This window comes from Xenopus tropicalis, chromosome 8 (assembly GCF_000004195.4).
Source record: "Xenopus tropicalis strain Nigerian chromosome 8, UCB_Xtro_10.0, whole genome shotgun sequence".
Lineage (NCBI taxonomy): Eukaryota > Metazoa > Chordata > Amphibia > Anura > Pipidae > Xenopus > Xenopus tropicalis.
The window spans coordinates 135,683,783-135,705,398 of NC_030684.2; the positions used below are offsets into that span (position 1 = coordinate 135,683,783).

Consider the following 21,616-nt stretch of genomic DNA (forward strand, 5'->3'; position numbering starts at 1 on the left):
GGAGATAGCTCTCAGTACAAGTGAGGGAATACAGGGGTAGGGGGGATAGCTCTCAGTACAAGTGAGGGAATACAGGGGTAGGGAGATAGCTCTCAGTACAAGTGAGGGAATACAGGGGGTTAGGGGAGATAGCTCTCAGTACAAGTGAGGGAATACAGGGGTAGGGGAGATAGCTCTCAGTACAAGTGAGGGAATACAGGGGTAGGGGAGATAGCTCTCAGTACAAGTGAGGGAATACAGGGGTAGGGGGATAGCTCTCAGTACAAGTGAGGGAATACAGGGGTAGGGGAGATAGCTCTCAGTACAGTGAGGGAATACAGGGGTATGGGGATAGCTCTCAGTACAAGTGAGGGAATACAGGGGTAGGGGAGCATAGCTCTCAGTACAAGTGAGGGAATACAGGGGTATGGGAGATAGCTCTCAGTACAAGTGAGGGAATACAGGGGTAGGGGGGATAGCTCTCAGCTACAAGTGAGGGAATACAGGGGTAGGGGGGGATAGCTCTCAGTACAAGTGAGGGAATACAGGGGTAGGGGAGATAGCTCTCAGTACAAGTGAGGGAATACAGGGGTAGGGGGGGATAGCTCTCAGTACAAGTGAGGGAATACAGAGGTAGGGGAGATAGCTCTCAGTACAAGTGAGGGAATACAGAGGTTAGGGGAGATAGCTCCTCAGTACAAGTGAGGGAATACAGGGGTAGGGGGGATAGCTCTCAGTACAAGTGAGGGAATACAGGGGTAGGGGAGATAGCTCTCAGTACAAGTGAGGGAATAAAGGGGTAGGGGGGATAGCTCTCAGTACAAGTGAGGGAATACAGGGGTAGGGGAGATAGCTCTCAGTACAAGTGAGGGAATACAGGGGTATGGGGGATAGCTCTCAGTACAAGTGAGGGAATACAGGGGTAGGCGGGATAGCTCTCAGTACAAGTGAGGGAATACAGGGGTATGGGAGATAGCTCTCAGTACAAGTGAGGGAATACAGGGGTAGGCGGGATAGCTCTCAGTACAAGTGAGGGAATACAGGGGTAGGGGAGATAGCTCTCTGTACAAGTGAGGGAATACAGGGGTAGGGGAGATAGCTCTCAGTACAAGTGAGGGAATACAGGGGTAGGGGAGATAGCTCTCCGGTACAAGTGAGGGAATACAGGGGTAGGGGAGATAGCTCTCAGTACAAGTTAGGGAATACAGGGGTAGGGGAGATAGCTCTCAGTACAAGTGAGGGAATACAGGGGTATGGGAGATAGCTCTCAGTACAAGTGAGGAATACAGGGGTAGGGGAGATAGCTCTCAGTACAAGTGAGGGAATACAGGGGTATGGGAGATAGCTCTCAGTACAAGTGAGGGAATACAGGGGTAGGGGGGATAGCTCTCAGTACAAGTGAGGGAATACAGGGGTAGGGGGATAGCTCTCAGTACAAGTGAGGGAATACAGGGGTAGGGGGATAGCTCTCAGTACAAGTGAGGGAATACAGGGGTAGGGGGGATAGCTCTCAGTACAAGTGAGGGAATACAGGGGTAGGGGAGATAGCTCTCAGTACAAGTGAGGGAATACAGGGTAGGGGGGATAGCTCTCAGTACAAGTGAGGGAATACAGGGGTAGGGGGGATAGCTCTCAGTACAAGTGAGGAATACAGGGGTAGGGGGATAGCTCTCAGTACAAGTGAGGGAATACAGGGGTAGGGGGGATAGCTCTCAGTAGAAGTGAGGGAATACAGGGGTAGGGGAGATAGCTCTCAGTACAAGTGAGGGAATACAGGGGTAGGCGGATAGCTCTCAGTACAAGTGAGGGAATACAGGGGTATGGGAGATAGCTCTCAGTACAAGTGAGGGGAATACAGGGGTAGGGGGAGATAGCTCTCAGTACAAGTGAGGGAATACAGGGGTAGGGGGGATAGCTCTCAGTACAAGTGAGGGAATACAGGGGTATGGGAGATAGCTCTCAGTACAAGTGAGGGAATACAGGGGTAGGGGAGATAGCTCTCAGTACAAGTGAGGGAATACAGGGGTAGGGGGGATAGCTCTCAGTACAAGTGAGGGAATACAGGGGTAGGGGAGATAGCTCTCAGTACAAGTGAGGGAATACAGGGGTAGGGGAGATAGCTCTCAGTACAAGTGAGGGAATACAGGGGTAGGGGGGATAGCTCTCAGTACAAGTGAGGGAATACAGGGGTAGGGGGGATAGCTCTCAGTACAAGTGAGGGAATACAGGGGTAGGGGAGAATAGCTCTCAGTACAAGTGAGGGAATACAGGGGTAGGGGGGATAGCTCTCAGTACAAGTGAGGGAATACAGGGGTAGGGGAGATAGCTCTCAGTACAAGTGAGGGAATACAGGGTAGGGGGGATAGCTCTCAGTACAAGTGAGGGAATACAGGGTAGGGGGGATAGCTCTCCAGTACAAGTGAGGGAATACAGGGGTAGGGGGATAGCTCTCAGTACAAGTGAGGGAATACAGGGGTAGGGGGGATAGCTCTCAGTACAAGTGAGGGAATACAGGGGTAGGGGGATAGCTCTCAGTACAAGTGAGGGAATACAGGGGTAGGGAGATAGCTCTCAGTACAAGTGAGGAAATACAGGGGTGGGGGGATAGCTCTCAGTACAAGTGAGGGAATACAGGGGTAGGGGGGATAGCTTCTCAGTACAAGTGAGGGAATACAGGGTAGGGGAGATAGCTCTCAGTACAAGTGAGGGAATACAGGGGTAGGGGAGATAGCTCTCAGTACAAGTGAGGGAATACAGGGGTAGGGAGATAGCTCTCAGTACAAGTGAGGGGAATACAGGGGTAGGGGAGATAGCTCTCAGTACAAGTGAGGGAATACAGGGGTAGGGGGATAGCTCTCAGTACAAGTGAGGGAATACAGGGGTAAGGGGATAGCTCTCAGTACAAGTGAGGGAATACAGGGGTAGGGGGATAGCTCTCAGTACAAGTGAGGGAATACAGGGGTAGGGGGGATAGCTCTCAGTACAAGTGAGGGGAATACAGGGGTAGGGGGAGTAGCTCTCAGTACAAGTGAGGGAATACAGGGGTACGGGGAGATAGCTCTCAGTACAAGTGAGGGAATACAGGGGGGGTTCAAGGGGGGGAGGGATAGCTCTCAGTACAAGTGAGGGAAACAGGGGTAGGGGGGATAGCTCTCAGTACAAGTGAGGGAATACAGGGTAGGGGGGATAGCTCTCAGTACAAGTGAGGGAATACAGGGGTAGGGGGATAGCTCTCAGTACAAGTGAGGGAATACAGGGGTAGGGGGGATAGCTCTCAGTACAAGTGAGGGAATACAGGGGTAGGGGAGATAGCTCTCAGTACAAGTGAGGGAATACAGGGGGTAGGGGGATAGCGTCTCAGTACAAGTGAGGGAATACAGGGGTAGGGGGGATAGCCTCTCAGTACAAGTGAGGGAATACAGGGGTAGGGGGGATAGCTCTCAGTACAAGTGAGGGAATACAGGGGTAGGGGGATAGCTCTCAGTACAAGTGAGGATACAGGTAGGGGATAGCTCTCAGTACAAGTGGGGAATACAGGGTTAGGGGAGATAGCTCTCAGTACAAGGTGAGGGAATACAGGGGTAGGGGGGATAGCTCTCAGTACAAGTGAGGGAATACAGGGGTAGGGGGGGATAGCTCTCAGTACAAGTGAGGGAATACAGGGGTAGGGGAGATAGCTCTCAGTACAAGTGAGGGAATACAGGGGTAGGGGAGATAGCTCTCAGTACAAGTGAGGGAATACAGGGGTATGGAGATAGCTCTCAGTACAAGTGAGGGAATACAGGGGTAGGGGAGATAGCTCTCAGTACAAGTGAGGGAATACAGGGGTAGGGGGATAGCTCTCAGTACAAGTGAGGGAATACAGGGGTAGGGGGATAGCTCTCAGTACAAGTGAGGGAATACAGGGGTAGGGGAGATAGCTCTCAGTACAAGTGAGGGAATACAGGGGTAGGGGGGATAGCTCTCAGTACAAGTGAGGGAATACAGGGGTAGGGGAGATAGCTCTCAGTACAAGTGAGGAATACAGGGGTAGGGGAGATAGCTCTCAGTACAAGTGAGGGAATACAGGGGTAGGGGAGATAGCTCTCAGTACAAGTGAGGGAATACAGGGGTAGGGGAGATAGCTCTCAGTACAAGTGATGGAATACAGGGGTAGGGGGGATAGCTCTCAGTACAAAGTGAGGGAATACAGGGGTAGGGGGGATAGCTCTCAGTACAAGTGAGGGAATACAGGGGTAGGGGGGATAGCTCTCAGTACAAGTGAGGGAATACAGGGGTAGGGGGGATAGCTCTCAGTACAAGTGAGGGAATACATGGGTATGGGAGATAGCTCTCAGTACAAGTGAGGGAATACAGGGGTAGGGGAGATAGCTCTCAGTACAAGTGAGGGAATACAGGGGTAGGGGAGATAGCTCTCAGTACAAGTGAGGGAATACAGGGGTAGGGGAGATAGCTCTCAGTACAAGTGAGGGAATACAGGGGTAGGGGAGATAGCTCTCAGTACAAGTGAGGGAATACAGGGGTAGGGGAGATAGCTCTCAGTACAAGTGAGGGAATACAGGGGTAGGGGAGATAGCTCTCAGTACAAGTGAGGGAATACAGGGGTAGGGGAGATAGCTCTCAGTACAAGTGAGGGAATACAGGGGTATGGGAGATAGCTCTCAGTACAAGTGAGGGAATACACGGTTATGGGAGATAGCTCTCAGTACAAGTTGCCCCAGGGACTGGTCCCATTGCCATCTTGGAGTCAGGAAGGAATTTGTCCCTCTCTGAGGCAAATTAAAGGCTTCAGATTGGGGTTTGCCTTCCTCTAGATTGACTATGCAGGTTTCACTTGAACTAGATGGATTAACTACGTTTTTCAACCTAAGTTATTATGTTTCTATAGGGTTTATTTACATCCACAGCAGCCTGCATCAATCACCACAGCACACTTGTGCCTTAAGAATCAGTTGCACATTTTCTCTGTGTATTACAGAAATTATGGCACTGGACTTTAAATTTTAACACAATTGCGTTTGATTACCAGTGTGCAAATCTTGATGCATCACCAACAATTGTGTCAGGTGCATCTCCCCCCTCTTGCCTGCAATTATGATGATATTTTGGGAAAACACTGCATTGTGGGTAAAAAAAAAAACATGTTGATTGGATCTTCAATCCACTTATGTGTATACTGCACTGTGTATTAGTGCAACATTCACTGCCGGTGGGTACAAGGGTAGGAGTCTATGCTTTATTCTATACACAGGGTACAAGTAGGGGCGTTACATAGGGAAACCCTGTATTAGATCCAATCCATTCTTGCCATGCAGAGACTCTACCAGTCCCATTGTATCATATATTTATGTACCTTGTTTCTTCATTCCAGATCCTGTGATTCTGCAGGCGCCCCCAAGTGTTTATGAAGGGGACCCCCTGACTCTGAGATGTTATAGTGCCTATATTAAACCAGTTAATGTAACGTTCTATAAAGATAATGTAACCATATCCTCCTCCCCTACCGACTCACTCACTTTGGGTGCAAGTGTGGGAATGGCCGGTACATACAGATGTAAAGCATTCCAGCCAACAGAATTTAATCATTACGCTCCATATTCATCTCCTGATATAGCCATAACCATCCAAGGTAAATCTTTATGTTTTACTATTATTTTTCTCATGTTTATCCTTCACTTAAGTGTAATTAGCAAAAATAATGACAGGAATAAATAGGGATAAATAAAAAATTTGACCCAAAAATGCACTAGGTCCTTCCTAGTCATGGTACTGCTAGCCTGTATAGTATATATAAGTTACAGATAATAGTAATAATAATATTGTTTTAAGAAATCTGTACAGTTTATGAGAGGGATGTCCCTGCAGAACTGGTTTACTACAAGGGAATACCTTAATAGCATACTTTGTTATAGTTGAACAAACTTCAAGGACTGTTTCTGTTCTCAATATTTGGCTGCTTTCCATTAGACACACCTCATAGAGTACTTTCTAGGAAAGTGAGGTAGTTAGGATAAGAAAGCAAGAACCTTCTGGCGTCCATTATTTGCTATTTTACTCTGCACTCAGCACCAGAAAGTTGTAGTTGCACTACACCCCAGGATATTTCCACTTAGTGAAAGCCCTTCTGAGGGATTGAGTCCTATGTACCCCATGCTCTAAACCTATTCTAGCTGGCGCTGCCTGTTTTACAGCCAAATAGGGGTAACACTTTTTTGGGCAGGGCTCCCTTCCCCTCCTGTATCGGTTATTGGTTGCTTTATATGTTACTCTGTATGTCCCAATGTATGTAACCCACTTATTGTACAGCGCTGCGGGATATGTTGGCGCTTTATAAATAAATGTTAATAATAATAATAATGTAGAGTGTAAGCTCTTTTGGGCAGGGCTCCCTTCCCCTCCTGTATTGGTTACTGATTGCTTTATATGTTACTCTGTATGTCCAATGTATGGAACCCACTTATTGTACAGCGCTGCGGGGTATGTTGGCGCTTTATAAATAAATGTTAATAATAATAATAATGTAGAGTGTAAGCTCTTTTGGGCAGGGCTCCCTTCCCCTCTTGTATCGGTTACTGATTGCTTTATATGTTACTCTGTATGTCCAATGTATGTAACCCACTTATTGTACAGCGCTGCGGGATATGTTGGCGCTTTATAAATAAATGTTAATAATAATAATAATAATGTAGACTGTAAGCTCTTTAGGGCAGGGCTCCCTTCCCCTCCTGTATCGGTTACTGATTGCTTTATATGTTACTCTGTATGTCCAATGTATAAACCTACTTATTGTACAGCGCTGCGGGATATGTTGGCGCTTTATAAATAAATGTTAATAATAATAATAATAATGTAGAGTGTAAGCTCTTTTGGGCAGGGCTCTCTTCCCCTCCTGTATCGGTTACTGATTGCTTTATATGTTACTCTGTATGTCCAATGTATGTAACCCACTTATTGTACAGCGCTGCGGGATATGTTGGCGCTTTATAAATAAATAATAATAATAATAATAATAATGTAGACTGTAAGCTCTTTTGGGCAGGGCTCTCTTCCCCTCCTGTATCGGTTACTGATTGCTTTATATGTTACTCTGTATGTCCAATGTATGGAACCCACTTATTGTACAGCGCTGCGGGATATGTTGGTGCTTTATAAATAAATGTTAATAATAATAATACTATGGAGCAGATTTCAGTGTGTGGCATTAGCCTAAGACAATAACTGTTTAAAATTATAATATGCAGGGTGAAATATAGGTAGATGTGCCATTTGCTGATTGTAAATAATTTTTGCCAAAGCAATGCTTATATCTAATTTAAGGATGCACCGAATCCAGGATTTGGTTTGAGATTCTGCCTTTTTCATCAGGATTTGGATTCGCCTGAATATGTGCCTCTTGCCGAATCTGAATCCCTAAAATCACGTGACTTTATGTCACATAAACACAGAAGTTCAACATATTTACTGGCAACAAAAGTCCCATTTCCTGTGAGAGAGAATTTCATTTCATAGTTCTTTAGAAAGGCATAAATAACCTCTTCTTCTTTGGAAGAACTAAAACTATTGTAATCTACCTGTAACAATTCTATTTACATCAGTGTAAGAATTTAAATACAATTATTAAAATAAATCTCTGCTCAGTGAAATAGAAAAATCCTTTTTTTCATTCTTGTGTTCAAGCTAGTGAAATTAATATGTCAATATTGTGCTTATGATTTAATGTACATTGCTTAGATCCTTCTTGAAGAAAATCTCCCAACAATTTCTGAAAACATTTTTTGCCTTCAAAGAACCTCCTTTAGCATACAAGGTAAAACTATTAATTTTCTTGTGGAAGCCATTATTATATGCACAATATTAACACATTTTCCTATGTCCATGGACTTATCAAGATATATTTCCTGGGTTCCCCATGGCAGAAACTAATGGGTTAATCCCACTCTCTTGAGAATGGACAGGCATAACAAGTGACCTATTACAAGTGTTTAAAAAAAAAACCAATCCCCTAGTACGTTGTCTTTTTTCTTCCTGTCCGCTGAGTTTGGATGGGCAAATTTTCTTTTTGGTCTCACTGGGTCATGGTTGGCCCTTCCACTATATGTGAAGTCCTGCGGGGGTATCCGCTTGTCACTCTGCCCGTCAGAAAGATCCGCTCCTCAGCCATCAGCAGGAGAGAGGATTAACATATTGCAGGCAGTGGGACGGAGGAGAGCCAAGAGCTCAGATTACCAGTATCAAGGTCCACAATTTCTCTGATCTCTCTTGAATTTCCATTTTTAGTTAAAAGTATAGGTAATTAAAGATCTAAAGAAAAATTCTTTCAACTGGCAAAAATCGTGACTTCTGGTAATTGAGATTATTCTTTTGAAAGAAATGTTTCCAAATAAATATGGTATCTCGGTATATTTTGCTTTCTAACTTCTAATTATTCTTGTACTCTGCACCTTGTGATATCTCCAGACAGTTTGTACAGGGGCTGCATTGCTCCCTATCTTGCATGTCTGAAGGACTTGAAAGCTAGGAGGTAGCCAAGAGGATGCCTAGATGCTGCTTTAGCGCTTCCTTTATGAAGTCAGTGCTGCCAAATAGAAGAGCAGTTTCCATGGAGAGGAATATTTTGGAGAGGCAATGGATGATAAGCATGGGGCAGGGTGATACTAAATAAAAAACATGGATTTTTTTTACTCTACACCCTGCCTCACTTATAATAAATCCCTTGTACTTCTGTTTTTTTTAGCTAATCCCTGCCTATTCACTTTGCAAGCTTATCAGTGTGCCTGTTTAATAAGATACTATAGCCCTGCTCTGGCACTTTAGCCCTCTGCTCTTAACTTGCGCCTCTAACCTGTTGTGAGCCTCAACAAACTTTGCCAAGTGGTCTTATATCTCCACTTGGCAACGATCGCAGTTGCTAAATAGTGATGTTCGGATCTGTCCAATTTTGCATCACCTAAAAATTCATGAAACTGCTGAATTTTTTCCTCTGCACATTTTTTGTTGCTGTAAATTTTTGATGGCAAAATGTGGAATTTAGCCGCAAATCCATGCCTGGAGGCTCATCGATATTGCTGAACTTTACTAGTGCTTTTCTCCCCTACATAACCTAGAGTTCAGTTGCATAAATACAAGGAGAGGCCAGCCAACACAAGTCCGGAACTTGGTGGATAAATACCAGTGAAGAGGAGGCAGGCTGAATGGTTTTATGAAGGTCACAGAACTCCATAGTGACTTTAGGAGCCTTTTAAATTTTAGTAGTGGGTATGTCAACCTTTAGCCTTTATAATGTACAGTTTGCCCCTGTGCATCCACTCACTTCTCTTCCCTCTTTACTCTCTGCAGTTTCAGTTGATTTGGTTTTTGGCCCCAATAAATAGAACAGGGGAATGTGGCCATTGCTGCTTGATTCTCACAATTATTTAAATATTCCCAACGTCAAGCATCCTACTGTATTTCCTGTGATTCAATGTAAAGCCTCTTATATTTTCAGGAAACTTTACACAATACTGCATATGCTGCATTGGTAGAATGAGTATGATCAGTGCTCCTATCATTTACTAACAGTTGGTTTGTCTTCTCCCCCAGAGCTGTTTCCCAGGCCAGAGATCAGAGCGGATAAAGATGGGGTACAGGGGGGAGATGTACTGACCCTATCCTGCCATACGGCCCTTAATCCAGCCAGAGGCGCTACACAGCTACAGTTTGCTTTCTACAGAAATGGGCACAATGTGCAGGGATTCAGTTCTTCCAGTAATTACACCATCCAATCAGCTCGGCCTCAGGATTCTGGGAATTATACCTGTGATACAGCAGCTCCATCAGTCAGTGTGACGAAGGGGAGCCCAGGCATATCCATCCACATACACGGTGAATATGAAGTGCTGATAGGTAGTAGTGGAAGGTATAGCCAGTGTTTCATATAGCTACTCATAGTGCCTAGTGCCCCACTGCTTATAGATGCAATGGGAATGTCTTCTATATCAAAACACATATCTAAAGAGAGAGGTACTAATTCCATTGTCTTAACTGATTCAAATTTAAGTAAAAAAGGGTCAGTTAGCAAAGTACTATCCAATGTTTACAGTGTATTATCCTAAATGAAAACTATACCCCAAGAATGAATACGTAACCAGTAGACAGTTTATATTAGAAGTGTCAGGTGTCAGAGTAGAATCTCCCCAAACTGGAATATATATATCAGTAAATTTGGCCTTTTACATCCTTTCCCTTGAGCCGCCATTTAGTGATGGGCTGTGTGCTCCCTCAGAGATCAGCTGACAGGAAGTGATGCAGCTCTGACTGTAACAGGAAGTAGTGTGGGAGCAAAAGGCAGAACTCTGCCCATTCATTGGCTGATGGGGCCTAGCATGTATGTGTGCCTTGGCTTGTTTGTGTGCACTGTGACTCCTATGATCCCAGGGGGCGGCCCTTAGTACTTAAAATGGCAGTTTCCTATTTAGGATTACTCAATGGCACATACTACTAAACAAGTATATTTTTATGAAAATGGTTTATTTAGATGAAGTAGGGTTTTACATATGAGCTGTTTATGCAATATATTTTTGTAGAGACCTACATTGTTTGGGGGTATAGTTTCCTTTAAACCTTTGAAGTGCACCTATCACCCCCCATATTGTTTCTCCCACCAGAGGTGTGGGCTAATAGATCATGCACTTGGGTTGGGGGAAACAAAAGTTATTCTTAAAAATAAAAATAGCCCTGCCAGTTCTAGGCCACCCCCAGTGTGGATGGCCATGTTGTTTGGCCTGCATGCAGATAACAAGCACATCTCCCCGCTTGCTCATTATGCGCATGATGCCTGATGTAGAGCTCTATAAGCCTGCACCTCTGGTGGGGGGAACAGTATGGGGGTAATAGGTGCACTTTGGCGCTAATGTTACACGTGCCATCTGCAGCGCCGGATTTGAAAACTGGGCGCCCCTAGGCCGCCCCCCATTTGCGCCCCGCCCCCTCCGCGCATGCGCAAACAAACCCACCTCCCCCGTGCCGCGCCGGACGCAATTGCGCATGTGCGAGCATTTGAACTCCCATACGGAGCAATGGGGAGAAGTCCCCATTGCTCCGTATGGGAGCAAAATGTCACAATTTTGTTGCGGCGGGGCGGCATGCCGCCCCTAAATTTCTGCCGCCCTAGGCCTCGCCACAAATCCGGGCCTGGCCATCTGCCTGTCTCTCCCTGTATAGGATCGATTTTGGCCTGAAATTGTACAAACAATTTGGATTGAAATAAGCTGGTCCTTGGACATCACGTCCCTATTAATCTGCAGTCTCCAGAGTAGTTATAACCCTTAAAGTATTTGGGAGAATATTAATAAGGCCCGTGGCATGACATATGGAGGGGTGGCAGGCTCCCTCTACTGCTAAATATATAATCAAACATATTTCTGCCTGCATTTAGTTTGTGTTAATTTTAAACTATTGTTGCAAGTTGTAATTAAAGAAGCTTGGTTTTGTGGGCAGAGGGTACTTTAATGGCTTGTGGAGTGGATGCCTATGATGGCTTAAAACATAAATCCTGCCAAGTTAAAGGGGGGCCCTCTGCTTCATGACATACGTTGTAGGTATAAATTGGAAGGCTCCAAATATTTCTTTGGCCCCAATGACAGGACTGGATTGCTGTTGGTAAAAACACACCTGCCTTTATCTCTAAAGAAACCTGCTCCATACTAAAATGGGCACTACATTTAGTAAATTAATATATCCTGTTCACCTAAGGCCTATCTATACCTTCTTCTTCACCTAGCGACTGTATTATTATTAGTAGTAGTACTACTACAAATACATTTATAAAGCAGGGAATTACTGCTCATATTTTGTCCATTTATGCTACCAGACTACAAAACTACAATGTGAAAATGTTGTAACTGCGAACAACTAAAGAAAGAGTTAAAAACTGAAGAGACAACTTTCTACCTATAAACTTTTAGAATTCTTTTGTGTAACCAGACTTACAACCACTCACAGTGTGTATCTTGTTATTTAACACAGCCAACTCCAACTCAACAGGAACGAGCAGGAACAAGTATCTACCCTATGTGGTCGGTGGGAGCCTCGGGGCACTGCTGATCCTTGTAGCTGCTCTTATAGTCATATTCCTGTACAGGGACAAGGCGCCGCCATTTATGCACTGTAACTGCCAGATGTACAGGACAGGTAACTCACTTAGGGCTCTGGTACATGGGGAGATTAGTCGCCCGCGGCAAAACTCCCTGCTTGCGGGCGACTAATCTCCCCGAATTGCCTTCCCCCTGCCATCCCACCGGCGAACATGTAAGTCGCCGGCGGGATGGCAGACGCGGCGGGGCGATTTCGGGAAATCGCCGAAAAAGCCTCACGAGTCTTTTTCGGCGATTTGCGCAGAATCGCGCCGCCGCGTCTGCCATCCCGCTGGCGACTTACATGTTCGCCGGTGGGATGGCAGGGGGAAGGCAATTCGGGGAGATTAGTCGCCCGCGAGCAGGGAGTTTTGCCGCGGGCGACTAATCTCCCCGTGTACCAGAGCCCTTATTGTTCCTTTTTAAATCTGCATTTGAATTTTGAATGTCTACATCTTTGTTACTGTCTGTCTTTCTGTCTAGTGTGTCAAGGTACTAACATTCAAATCATCACTAAAGACTTTTTCCCGGCAAATTTTTTCATCCATTTCACGAAACAATCCGCCAGTGGCGAAACGTGGAAATTTGCCGTGAATCCATGCCTGGCGAAACATTTCGCCCATCACTATTTAAGACCCTAAAACTAAAGCTCCCTTAGCCACAATGCAACTTTCCAGGTTTCCTAACAAAAAACTAGCTGAGTGACTCTAAACTTACAGTAGATTATCAATCTCATGGCTGCTAGGTCTGGAGCCCTATGGTGCAAAATTGCAATCCCTATGGCTAACTTATTGTGCACTTGCACCCAGTTGGCCATTTACAGGTATAGGGTTTTTTTCCAATTAAAGCTTTTATACTGCCTTAAAAAGGGTATTACTGCAATTGCAATTGTAGTTATGTGATATAACAAATAGCAATAAAAAGCGAGAGTCCTTTGTAACAATCTACCAGTTAGAGTGCTAGGAACCTAACAGTGTATTTTCAGTTTGCCACCAGGCTGGGAGAATTTGATAGTTTTACCAAGTGTGATATCATGCTGTACATGAGTACCATGTGGCAGTGTCAGTTGACTCCTGTAGTGGTGAAAAGATTGGCATGGCACTATACTGTCCCTCTCGATTAGCAAGGTGGGTGCATTCCAGATCCTGAGGTGTTGTAGCTTCCAGAAGAGTTTTAGTCTTTAGGTGAGTTACTAACCAGTGTGGGAGCTATAGATTCTGTAGCAGGTCCTATAGTAGCAGAAAGCTAACCCAAAATCTCAGAAAGGAATGGTGGTAGGGTTCCTTGGTTACTAGTCCAGCTTAGGGAGCTGACTGTTTAGTGTTGGGTTAGTGAGTAAAGAGGGTTGTCCTAAGAGACAAAGCATTCCCATTGTTTGTCAATAATGTATACTAAGAACAGTTATTAGTAAAATCAATCACTGTACTGTACATTGTCCACTGCAACCCATGTTCAACTTGTTACTAATAGTGTTAAAATGTTATTTCCAAGCAGATGCAACAGAGGCCTCTTTTAGTTGTTGCAGGTAAATAAATCTAAATTACAACTTATCCTATGTAAATTACAATTTATCCTATGAATTATTATTATTATTAACATTTATTTATAAAGCGCCAACATATCCCGCAGCACTGTACAATAAGTGGGTTTCATACATTGGGCATACAGAGTAACATATAAAGCAATCAGTAACCGATACAGGAGGGGAAGGGAGCCCTGCCCAAAAGAGCTTACACTCTACATTATTATTATTATTAACATTTATTTATAAAGCGCCAACATATCCCGCAGCGCTGTACAATAAGTGGGTTACATACATTGGACATACAGAGTAACATATAAAGCAATCAGTAACCGATACAGGAGGGGAAGGGAGCCCTGCCCAAAAGAGCTTACACTCTACATTATTATTATTATTATTATTATTATTATTATTATTATTATTAACATTTATTTATAAAGCGCCAACATATCCCGCAGTGCTGTACAATAAGTGGGTTCCATACATTGGACATACAGAGTAACATATAAAGCAATCAGTAACCGATACAGGAGGGGAAGGGAGCCCTGCCCAAAAGAGCTTACACTCTACATTATTATTATTATTATTATTATTATTATTATTATTAACATTTATTTATAAAGTGCCAACATATCCCGCAGCGCTGTACAATAAGTGGGTTCCATACATTGGACATACAGAGTAACATATAAAGCAATCAATAACCGATACAGGAGGGGAAGAGGGCCCTGCCCAAAAGAGCTTACACTCTACATTATTATTATTATTAACATTTATTTATAAAGCGCAAACATATCCCGCAGCGCTGTACAATAAGTGGGTTCCATACATTGGGCATACAGAGTAACATATAAAGCAATCAGTAACTGATACAGGAGGGGAAGAGAGCCCTGCCCAAAAGAGCTTACACTCTACATTATTATTATTATTAACATTTATTTATAAAGCGCCAACATATCCCGCAGCGCTGTACAATAAGTGGGTTACATACATTGGACATACAGAGTAACATATAAAGCAATCAGTAACCGATACAAGAGGGGAAGAGAGCCCTGCCCAAAAGAGCTTACAATCTACAAGGAGAAAGGGTTGAGACACAAGGTGTGGGAATGGGCATGGCAGAGTTGTAAGAGGTGTGGCACAGGCATACAGTCCCTTTAATAAGTTAGATCCCACCATGTCTGCATCCTCATTGTTGAACTCACCAAAAGCAAAGTGTGGTCCAGGTGCACCAGCCCCAGACCCTCAGCCAGAGGAGTGGAAATCCACAAATCTACAAAAAGGTGATGGGCACTCAAAGATCCACACAGGCCACCAGATAGATGACATTAAAAATTGTGAATCTTTACAACATCTCCATAATCTTAAGTGTTTTGTGCTCCAAGTCAATAAGTTGCATTTTAGCTGGCATTGAGGCTAGGCACCCTATCCACCTCTTTGGGCACCGGGACAACTTATTATAAAAATAGTGGTTCTTTTTAATAGTTTAGTTTACTGCTCCCAATCTAGTAATAATATATACAAGCACATTGGTTTTATATTACGGACAGAACATTGTGCTCTCAATATAATTAATTTTGGACCTTTGTATTTCTAGGCTGGACAATCAAACTTCACACAGTCCAAGCTCTACAAGAGATGATGGTCAATCTGATTACTTCAACTGTAAGGAGACAAATGTATCATCTCATGTCTGAAATAACTGCTATTGTATAGTAGCTGTTAAAATAAAAACAAAAGATCAGTTTATTATTTTGTTATGAAGACATGGGTGGGTTGATTTATTAATTCTCAAGCCCTTGGGCTTGAGCAATTTGGCTTCTAAAACCACAAGTGAGTTTGTAAACTTGTGAAGTTTCTGCAATACATTGGCTTGCTACTGATATTTTTTCCCCCCAAAAAAAGCAAAAAGCTTGTCAGGTTTTAGGTTGCAAGCTTTTGATTTTGTTTTTTTTGTTTTTTTTTTTAAAACCGCTTGGGCGGTTGGGGGAAATGAGTTGTGTCAGCTGAGGTATTCAGATTCAGAAACCACTGTGAGTTTAGCAACTCATGTGGTTTTAAAAAACTGAATGCTCAAGCCCGGAAGCGTTGATAAATCAGCTGCTAATTGTGGGATACAAGGGTGTTTTGCCTTCATATCTATTAAGGAACAAATGCACATTCATTGTTTGAAAAAAATATCTTGCACATAAGTAAAGCATGTATTTAGGTCACTTGGGTTTGCAGCTCCTAATCCACAATGGAGAATCCTCTGCCTTGGGGGGCCAAACTGAAAAGCTGCTTTTTAAGATCACGTTCCCTAAGCATATTTGGGGCTTAAAGGAGAAGGAAAGGCTAATAAAGAGTTAATCCCAAGCTGCAGGCATACCTTCAGTTCTCTCAATAGTGCCCTTAAGTCTCTCCATATTTCTCCCGTTCAGATGATCAGAAGCCAAACAGGAAGAATAAACGCTGAGCTCTGTAAAAAAAGTTCCCATAATGCCTCACTCCTGCACCGAGACCAAGACCGGTGTACATGCTCAGTCTGTAAGACTATGAGTCAGCTTCCTGCTGATTGGCTCAGACCCATATTCCTAAGGGGGGGAGGGAGTTCTTAGCATTCTTGAGGGAGGGGGGAGCAGGAGAGGAGAGAGAGGAGAGAGCTGCGTGTCTCTGGCACAGGAAAACAGACACAACAAATCTTTTGACAGAGGACTCAGTGCAGCATTACTGTAAGTGCTTATGGCTGTATTTACTCAGACCTTTCTGATAAAGCTTACTTAGTGTTTACCTTTCTTTCTCATAAACATAATCAGTGGGTGACATATCTCTCTATAAATTCTTTTTCTTCATCATCTTACTGTAAAATGATCTGATAAGTCCTTCCAGAATTAGAGCTGGGCAACCATCTATAGATACTGCAAAACATAAATATCACAGCATTTTACATTACTTGAGCTGTAAAGTGAATGCCGAGTACTGATTTGGGGCACCCAGGTATGCCTATGCGGAAAATGTAATTAAAGACATTATATGGGAAAGTTATTTGTATCTGTATCACCCTGTCACTTTTTTTTTATGTCCTAGCAATGGAGGCAAGAACCTCTATGTTGGCAGTACATCACACAAGTTCCTCAATCTAAATTTTATTTGCTCTTCTTTAGATTTCACCAGAGGCCCCCATGATGAAGAAGATATTTCTTATGCTGCACTTGACTTCAAACATATGCAGAAAGGTCAGTTTCAGGACCAAACATATGTCTGGTTGTACAATGCACTGCCACCATGGGGCAGGCAATCCTGAACCCCCAATGACACACTTGTTAGGAAATAAAGGAGCAATGCTATCCAAAGATACACTGCCCAGATAGAGCAGGATAATAGGGAGTGACTTGCAAATCAATTAAATACCTTGCTTACCGTATATACTCGAGTATAAGCCGAGTTTTTCAGCCCTAAAAATGTGCTTAAAAAGTAACAATCGGCTTATATTCGGGTGTATACGGTAATTGAGCTAAAACTACATGACATACGGGAGTTGCGTGCGCGCCCGGCCTTATAAAGCATGTAGACGCGGCGTGCGCGCAACATTATGCTCAGCTGGGACACAGCGGCGTGCCCGTGCAATCCACGAGGACCCCCGTGTGTGAGCGTGTTCTTCGTATCCAGCGTCGGCAGGACTGACAAGGCGGAGGTACTACACACGCTGTGCTGTTACAAGTCCGTCCATGGGGCGGGGGTGGGGTTTGGGTGCGAGCACGTCGGCAGGACTGACAAAAGTGGAGTTTGGGGTATATATGGTAATTAAAGTACGGTCCTTGCAGATAGAGGTCTGCCTGATTTTTGTGAATAGTGCGCAATGAGAGATACTAGTAAGGTGTGCAGGCTGAGCTAAATGCTATGATGCCCCAATGGGAGAGTGCTCCCAGCATGGCCAGCCATTTTGGTCACAAGCATGCACATAATAAGCAAGTTTTACAACTTGCTCTTAGGACTCACTACAAGCATTTTTTTTTGTCCAAAATAGTATTGTTTCTCCCACACATTTAGCTATGATAGCTGCCATTTAAGTTGTTGATAACTACACGTGGGTTTGGGTGGGGTTTGCAGCATCCTGGGCATTGCATTTCTTTAAAAAATAATACTAATAATAATGCAGTGAGATATCCATAAAACATTGAGTGTGTTAAACCATCAGCACAAGGCCAGATTTACAAGGTCAGAAGCTTATAAGGGAAAATCCACAGCCTTATAAACAGAAGCAGTGATTATGGCCAGTCTTTGCTTCTCCTGATCTTTACACCTGGCTAAGGCTGATGGGAGCTTAACTATTGTAGTACTGTGGTGGGACTTGTACACTGGGGTCCAAGTACTTGATAATTAGTATGGCAGCTTCCTTAGCGTTCCCAAACTTGCTTTTGTCTGCTGCTGTAGCATTTTTCTTTCCCTAAAGTTATCTATTTATTTATCTGTTATTTATTTGATTATTGAAACTTAGCAGTAGCGGCTGCATTTCCCACCCTAGGCTTATACTCGAGTCAATAAGTTTTTCCAGTTTTCTTAGGTAAAATTAGGTACCTCGGCTTATATTCGGGTCGGCTTATACTCGAGTATATACGGTACATGTTTGGCATATAAAAAGGGTTTAGTCAAGTTTGGTAGAAGGTGGATGCTCAGCTTGATGGGCACAATCAATTATTGATGGCTTTTACAATGGCACCACACAATGGCATTTCTACTGTTCTTTAAATTTGTGCACAACAATTCAGGCTATTTCAAGGGTGTTTGTTTTATAATTTATGGGATTCACATGAGTTTCTTCATCAGGGAATAAGCAGGCTATTTTTGGTTTAAAAGTTAGATTAGGCCAGGGACAGAGCACCTTTATAAAGGTTTTGCAGAGGAGTTACAATTCCCAGTACCTCAGATAAGTTGCTGAAGCAATGCTGAAAGAATTACATACTTCAGAATGAGGGGCATTAAAGAATGATACATCAAGTACAGGTACTGTTTTATTATTACAGAGAAAAGGGAATCATTTAACCATGAAATAAACCCAATAGGGCTGTTTTGCCCCCAATAAGGGGTAATTATATCTTAGTTGGGATCAAGTACAGGTACTGTTTTATTATTACAGAGAAAAGGGAATCATTTAACCATGAAATAAACCCAATAGGGCTGTTCTGCCCCAATAAGGGGTAATTATATCTTAGTTGGGATCAAGTACAGGTACTGTTTTATTATTACAGAGAAAAGGGAATCATTTAACCATTAAATAAACCCAATAGGGCTGTTTTGCCCCCAATAAGGGGTAATTATATCTTAGTTGGGATCAAGTACAGGTACTGTTTTATTATTACAGAGAAAAGGGAATCATTTAACCATGAAATAAACCCAATAGGGCTGTTCTGCCCCAATAAGGGGTAATTATATCTTAGTTGGGATCAAGTACAGGTACTGTTTTATTATTACAGAGAAAAGGGAATCATTTAACCATTAAATAAACCCAATAGGGCTGTTCTGCCCCCAATAAGGGGTAATTATATCTTAGTTGGGATCAAGTACAGGTACTGTTTTATTATTACAGAGAAAAGGGAATCATTTAACCATTAAATAAACCCAATAGGGCTGTTCTGCCCCAATAAGGGGTAATTATATCTTAGTTGGGATCAAGTACAGGTACTGTTTTATTATTACAGAGAAAAGGGAATCATTTAACCATGAAATAAACCCAATAGGGCTGTTCTGCCCCAATAAGGGGTAATTATATCTTAGTTGGGATCAAGTACAGGTACTGTTTTATTATTACAGAGAAAAGGGAATCATTTAACCATGAAATAAACCCAATAGGGCTGTTCTGCCCCCAATAAGGGGTAATTATATCTTAGTTGGGATCAAGTACAGGTACTGTTTTATTATTACAGAGAAAAGGGAATCATTTAACCATGAAATAAACCCAATAGGGCTGTTCTGCCCCCAATAAGGGGTAATTATATCTTAGTTGGGATCAAGTACAGGTACTGTTTTATTATTACAGAGAAAAGGGAAATCAGTTTTAAAATTCTGAATTATCTGATTAAAATGGAGTCTATGGGAGACAGGCTTTCTGTAATTCAGAGTTTTCTGGATAATGGGTTTCTGGATAAGGGATCCTATATCTGTACTTCTTTCAATGGTAAAGTATTTATTGTGCTACAGAAAAGTATCTAATGGTAGTCAGCTTGAAAAAGGCTGATTCTAAAGGCTTAATATGGTTATCTTAGTTAGCCAATAAAGGTATCACCTTTATACCACTTCTGTTAATTTTTATTTCAAAAGGGTTACCCTGTAACAGAAAACTACCTCTCATACTTAAGTGTCTTTGATGCTCTTATTCATAAGATTATTATATTACAGGTATTGGATCCCCTGCTAGCAAAATGGTGAGTATCTTAAGAAGAGCTGTATTTATATCAGTGTCTTAGCTCTGAAGTCTTGCAATATTTCTGGTGGAGTTGGCTATCACTTAAGCCCTGCAGGGCCCCATTTATATAAAGTAGCACCATCCAACTTACAGCTTTTTGTTGCTGTAGTTCAAAAACAAATGAAGGGCTATATGTCTGGAATATATTTTAATAGGGCTTTTTTTTTACTTTGTAAGGAGGACATACCCATAACTGTCCATAATCACTGTTTCACAAGATGAGCAGCAAATATCAACAATCATATTATAATCTTAGCATATAAAACATTATGGAAACAGGGTCGGACTGGGCCGCTGGGACACCAGGAAAATACCCAGTGGGCCCCGGCGGCCCATACCCGACCCTATTGCTGCTTCCTCTGGCCTCTGATATCCTCCCCTGACACGTTTCACATAAACGGGTTTAGGGGAGGACGTCGGACAGGGGCCCTTGTGGGGGGGGGGGTTTAGGAGTGCGTGGCGGGGATCATGACTGGGGCACTTGGGGGGTATTTATCTGCACGGGCACCCAGGTATCATCTGTATTTTATGGTGTGCAGCTTTCCAGCAACTCGTTATATATATGTAACCCTATTTTGGCTACGGTTGTATTTTTAACACGCAATCACCTGCGTGTGGCGCTACAGGAGCCCTGAGCCCCCGCTTATTATGGGGGACAGGTGTAATATAAATGAATGGCGTGCCTCCACCCAGGGTAGGTATAGGTAGAACTATATCTGTCCCCCCTGGGAAACTCGGTGATGTCCTCCTTGGACCCGGACTCCCAGCAACTCCTGGTACCTTGCCCCTCCCTTGGGGTAGCTGCTTACCAGGCAGTTGAGGATCCTCAGTATATGAACCACCAAGACACTGGTTAAAATGGTGAACCAGATGAACTTGTTTATTGATGCAGGCAGAACACTTCAGAGGATGTCACACAGACGGCTCAAGTCATACTCTCTCTTTGGGCTACCCCCGGTACCCCCGCCGGATGCTTCCACCTAGGAACTCACCCCGGTCCACGCGTAGGGCCCCTTCACTGGGAACACTCCCAGGTGCTGACTTGGCTCCTCTTACTAAACACTACAGGTCCTTAACTCCAGCCATGAGTGCTGGGGGGTCTTAACCCCTCTCTCTCCTGTTGGGGCTATCTCTGCCCGTTCTCTCTAGCCTGCCTGTCACTCCTAGAGTGACCTGTTACAGTACCTCCTGTACTAGAACACAAGCCTGTTATACGCTTCTTTACAAGAAGCAGTCCCAGGACGAAGACATGCACAAAATGGGTGTCAGCCCTTTTTATACTTTTAGCACAGCGACATCTAGTGGTTACTGTTAACTTGCAGGGAAACTCCCTTTTCACACATAAACACCTAGGACCACCTTTAGGTGTCCAAATCTCATAAGGCCACCCTCATGGTGCCTGTCTAAAGGGGAACTAATCCTGAAGGGGCCCAATTCTTTGGGTTCCCTACATATATATATATATATATATACACACAGGTAGAAATTATCATCTGTAGCCAAAAATATCAGCTATACAGAGTAAATACCCCCCAAGTGCCCCAGTCTTATGTAAACCTTTTG

The 21,616-nt window shown here is 43.4% G+C and overlaps 1 protein-coding gene across 1 annotated transcript; it reads left to right on the forward strand.

The window, feature by feature from the left end:
• Positions 1-5,417: 5,417 nt before the first annotated feature.
• On the forward strand, positions 5,418-16,894 carry LOC116406855 (high affinity immunoglobulin gamma Fc receptor I-like). The gene is made up of 4 exons (XM_031891826.1): positions 5,418-5,608; positions 9,559-9,874; positions 15,209-15,276; positions 16,755-16,894. Exons 1-4 carry the CDS (start codon positions 5,515-5,517, stop codon positions 16,892-16,894), a joined length of 618 nt encoding a protein of 205 aa, XP_031747686.1. The 5' UTR covers positions 5,418-5,514.
• Positions 16,895-21,616: the final 4,722 nt, after the last annotated feature.

What these genes read in the sequence shown, in the direction of transcription:
- LOC116406855 (XM_031891826.1), top strand. Translation starts at nt 5,515, where the DNA reads ATGGCCGGTACATACAGATGTAAAGCATTCCAGCCAACAGAATTTAAT. An exon ending in TATAGCCATAACCATCCAAG is followed by an intron (nt 5,609 to 9,558) that starts GTAAATCTTTAT and finishes CTTCTCCCCCAG; the next exon opens with AGCTGTTTCCCAGGCCAGAG. An exon ending in TCAATCTGATTACTTCAACT is followed by an intron (nt 15,277 to 16,754) that starts GTAAGGAGACAA and finishes GCTCTTCTTTAG; the next exon opens with ATTTCACCAGAGGCCCCCAT.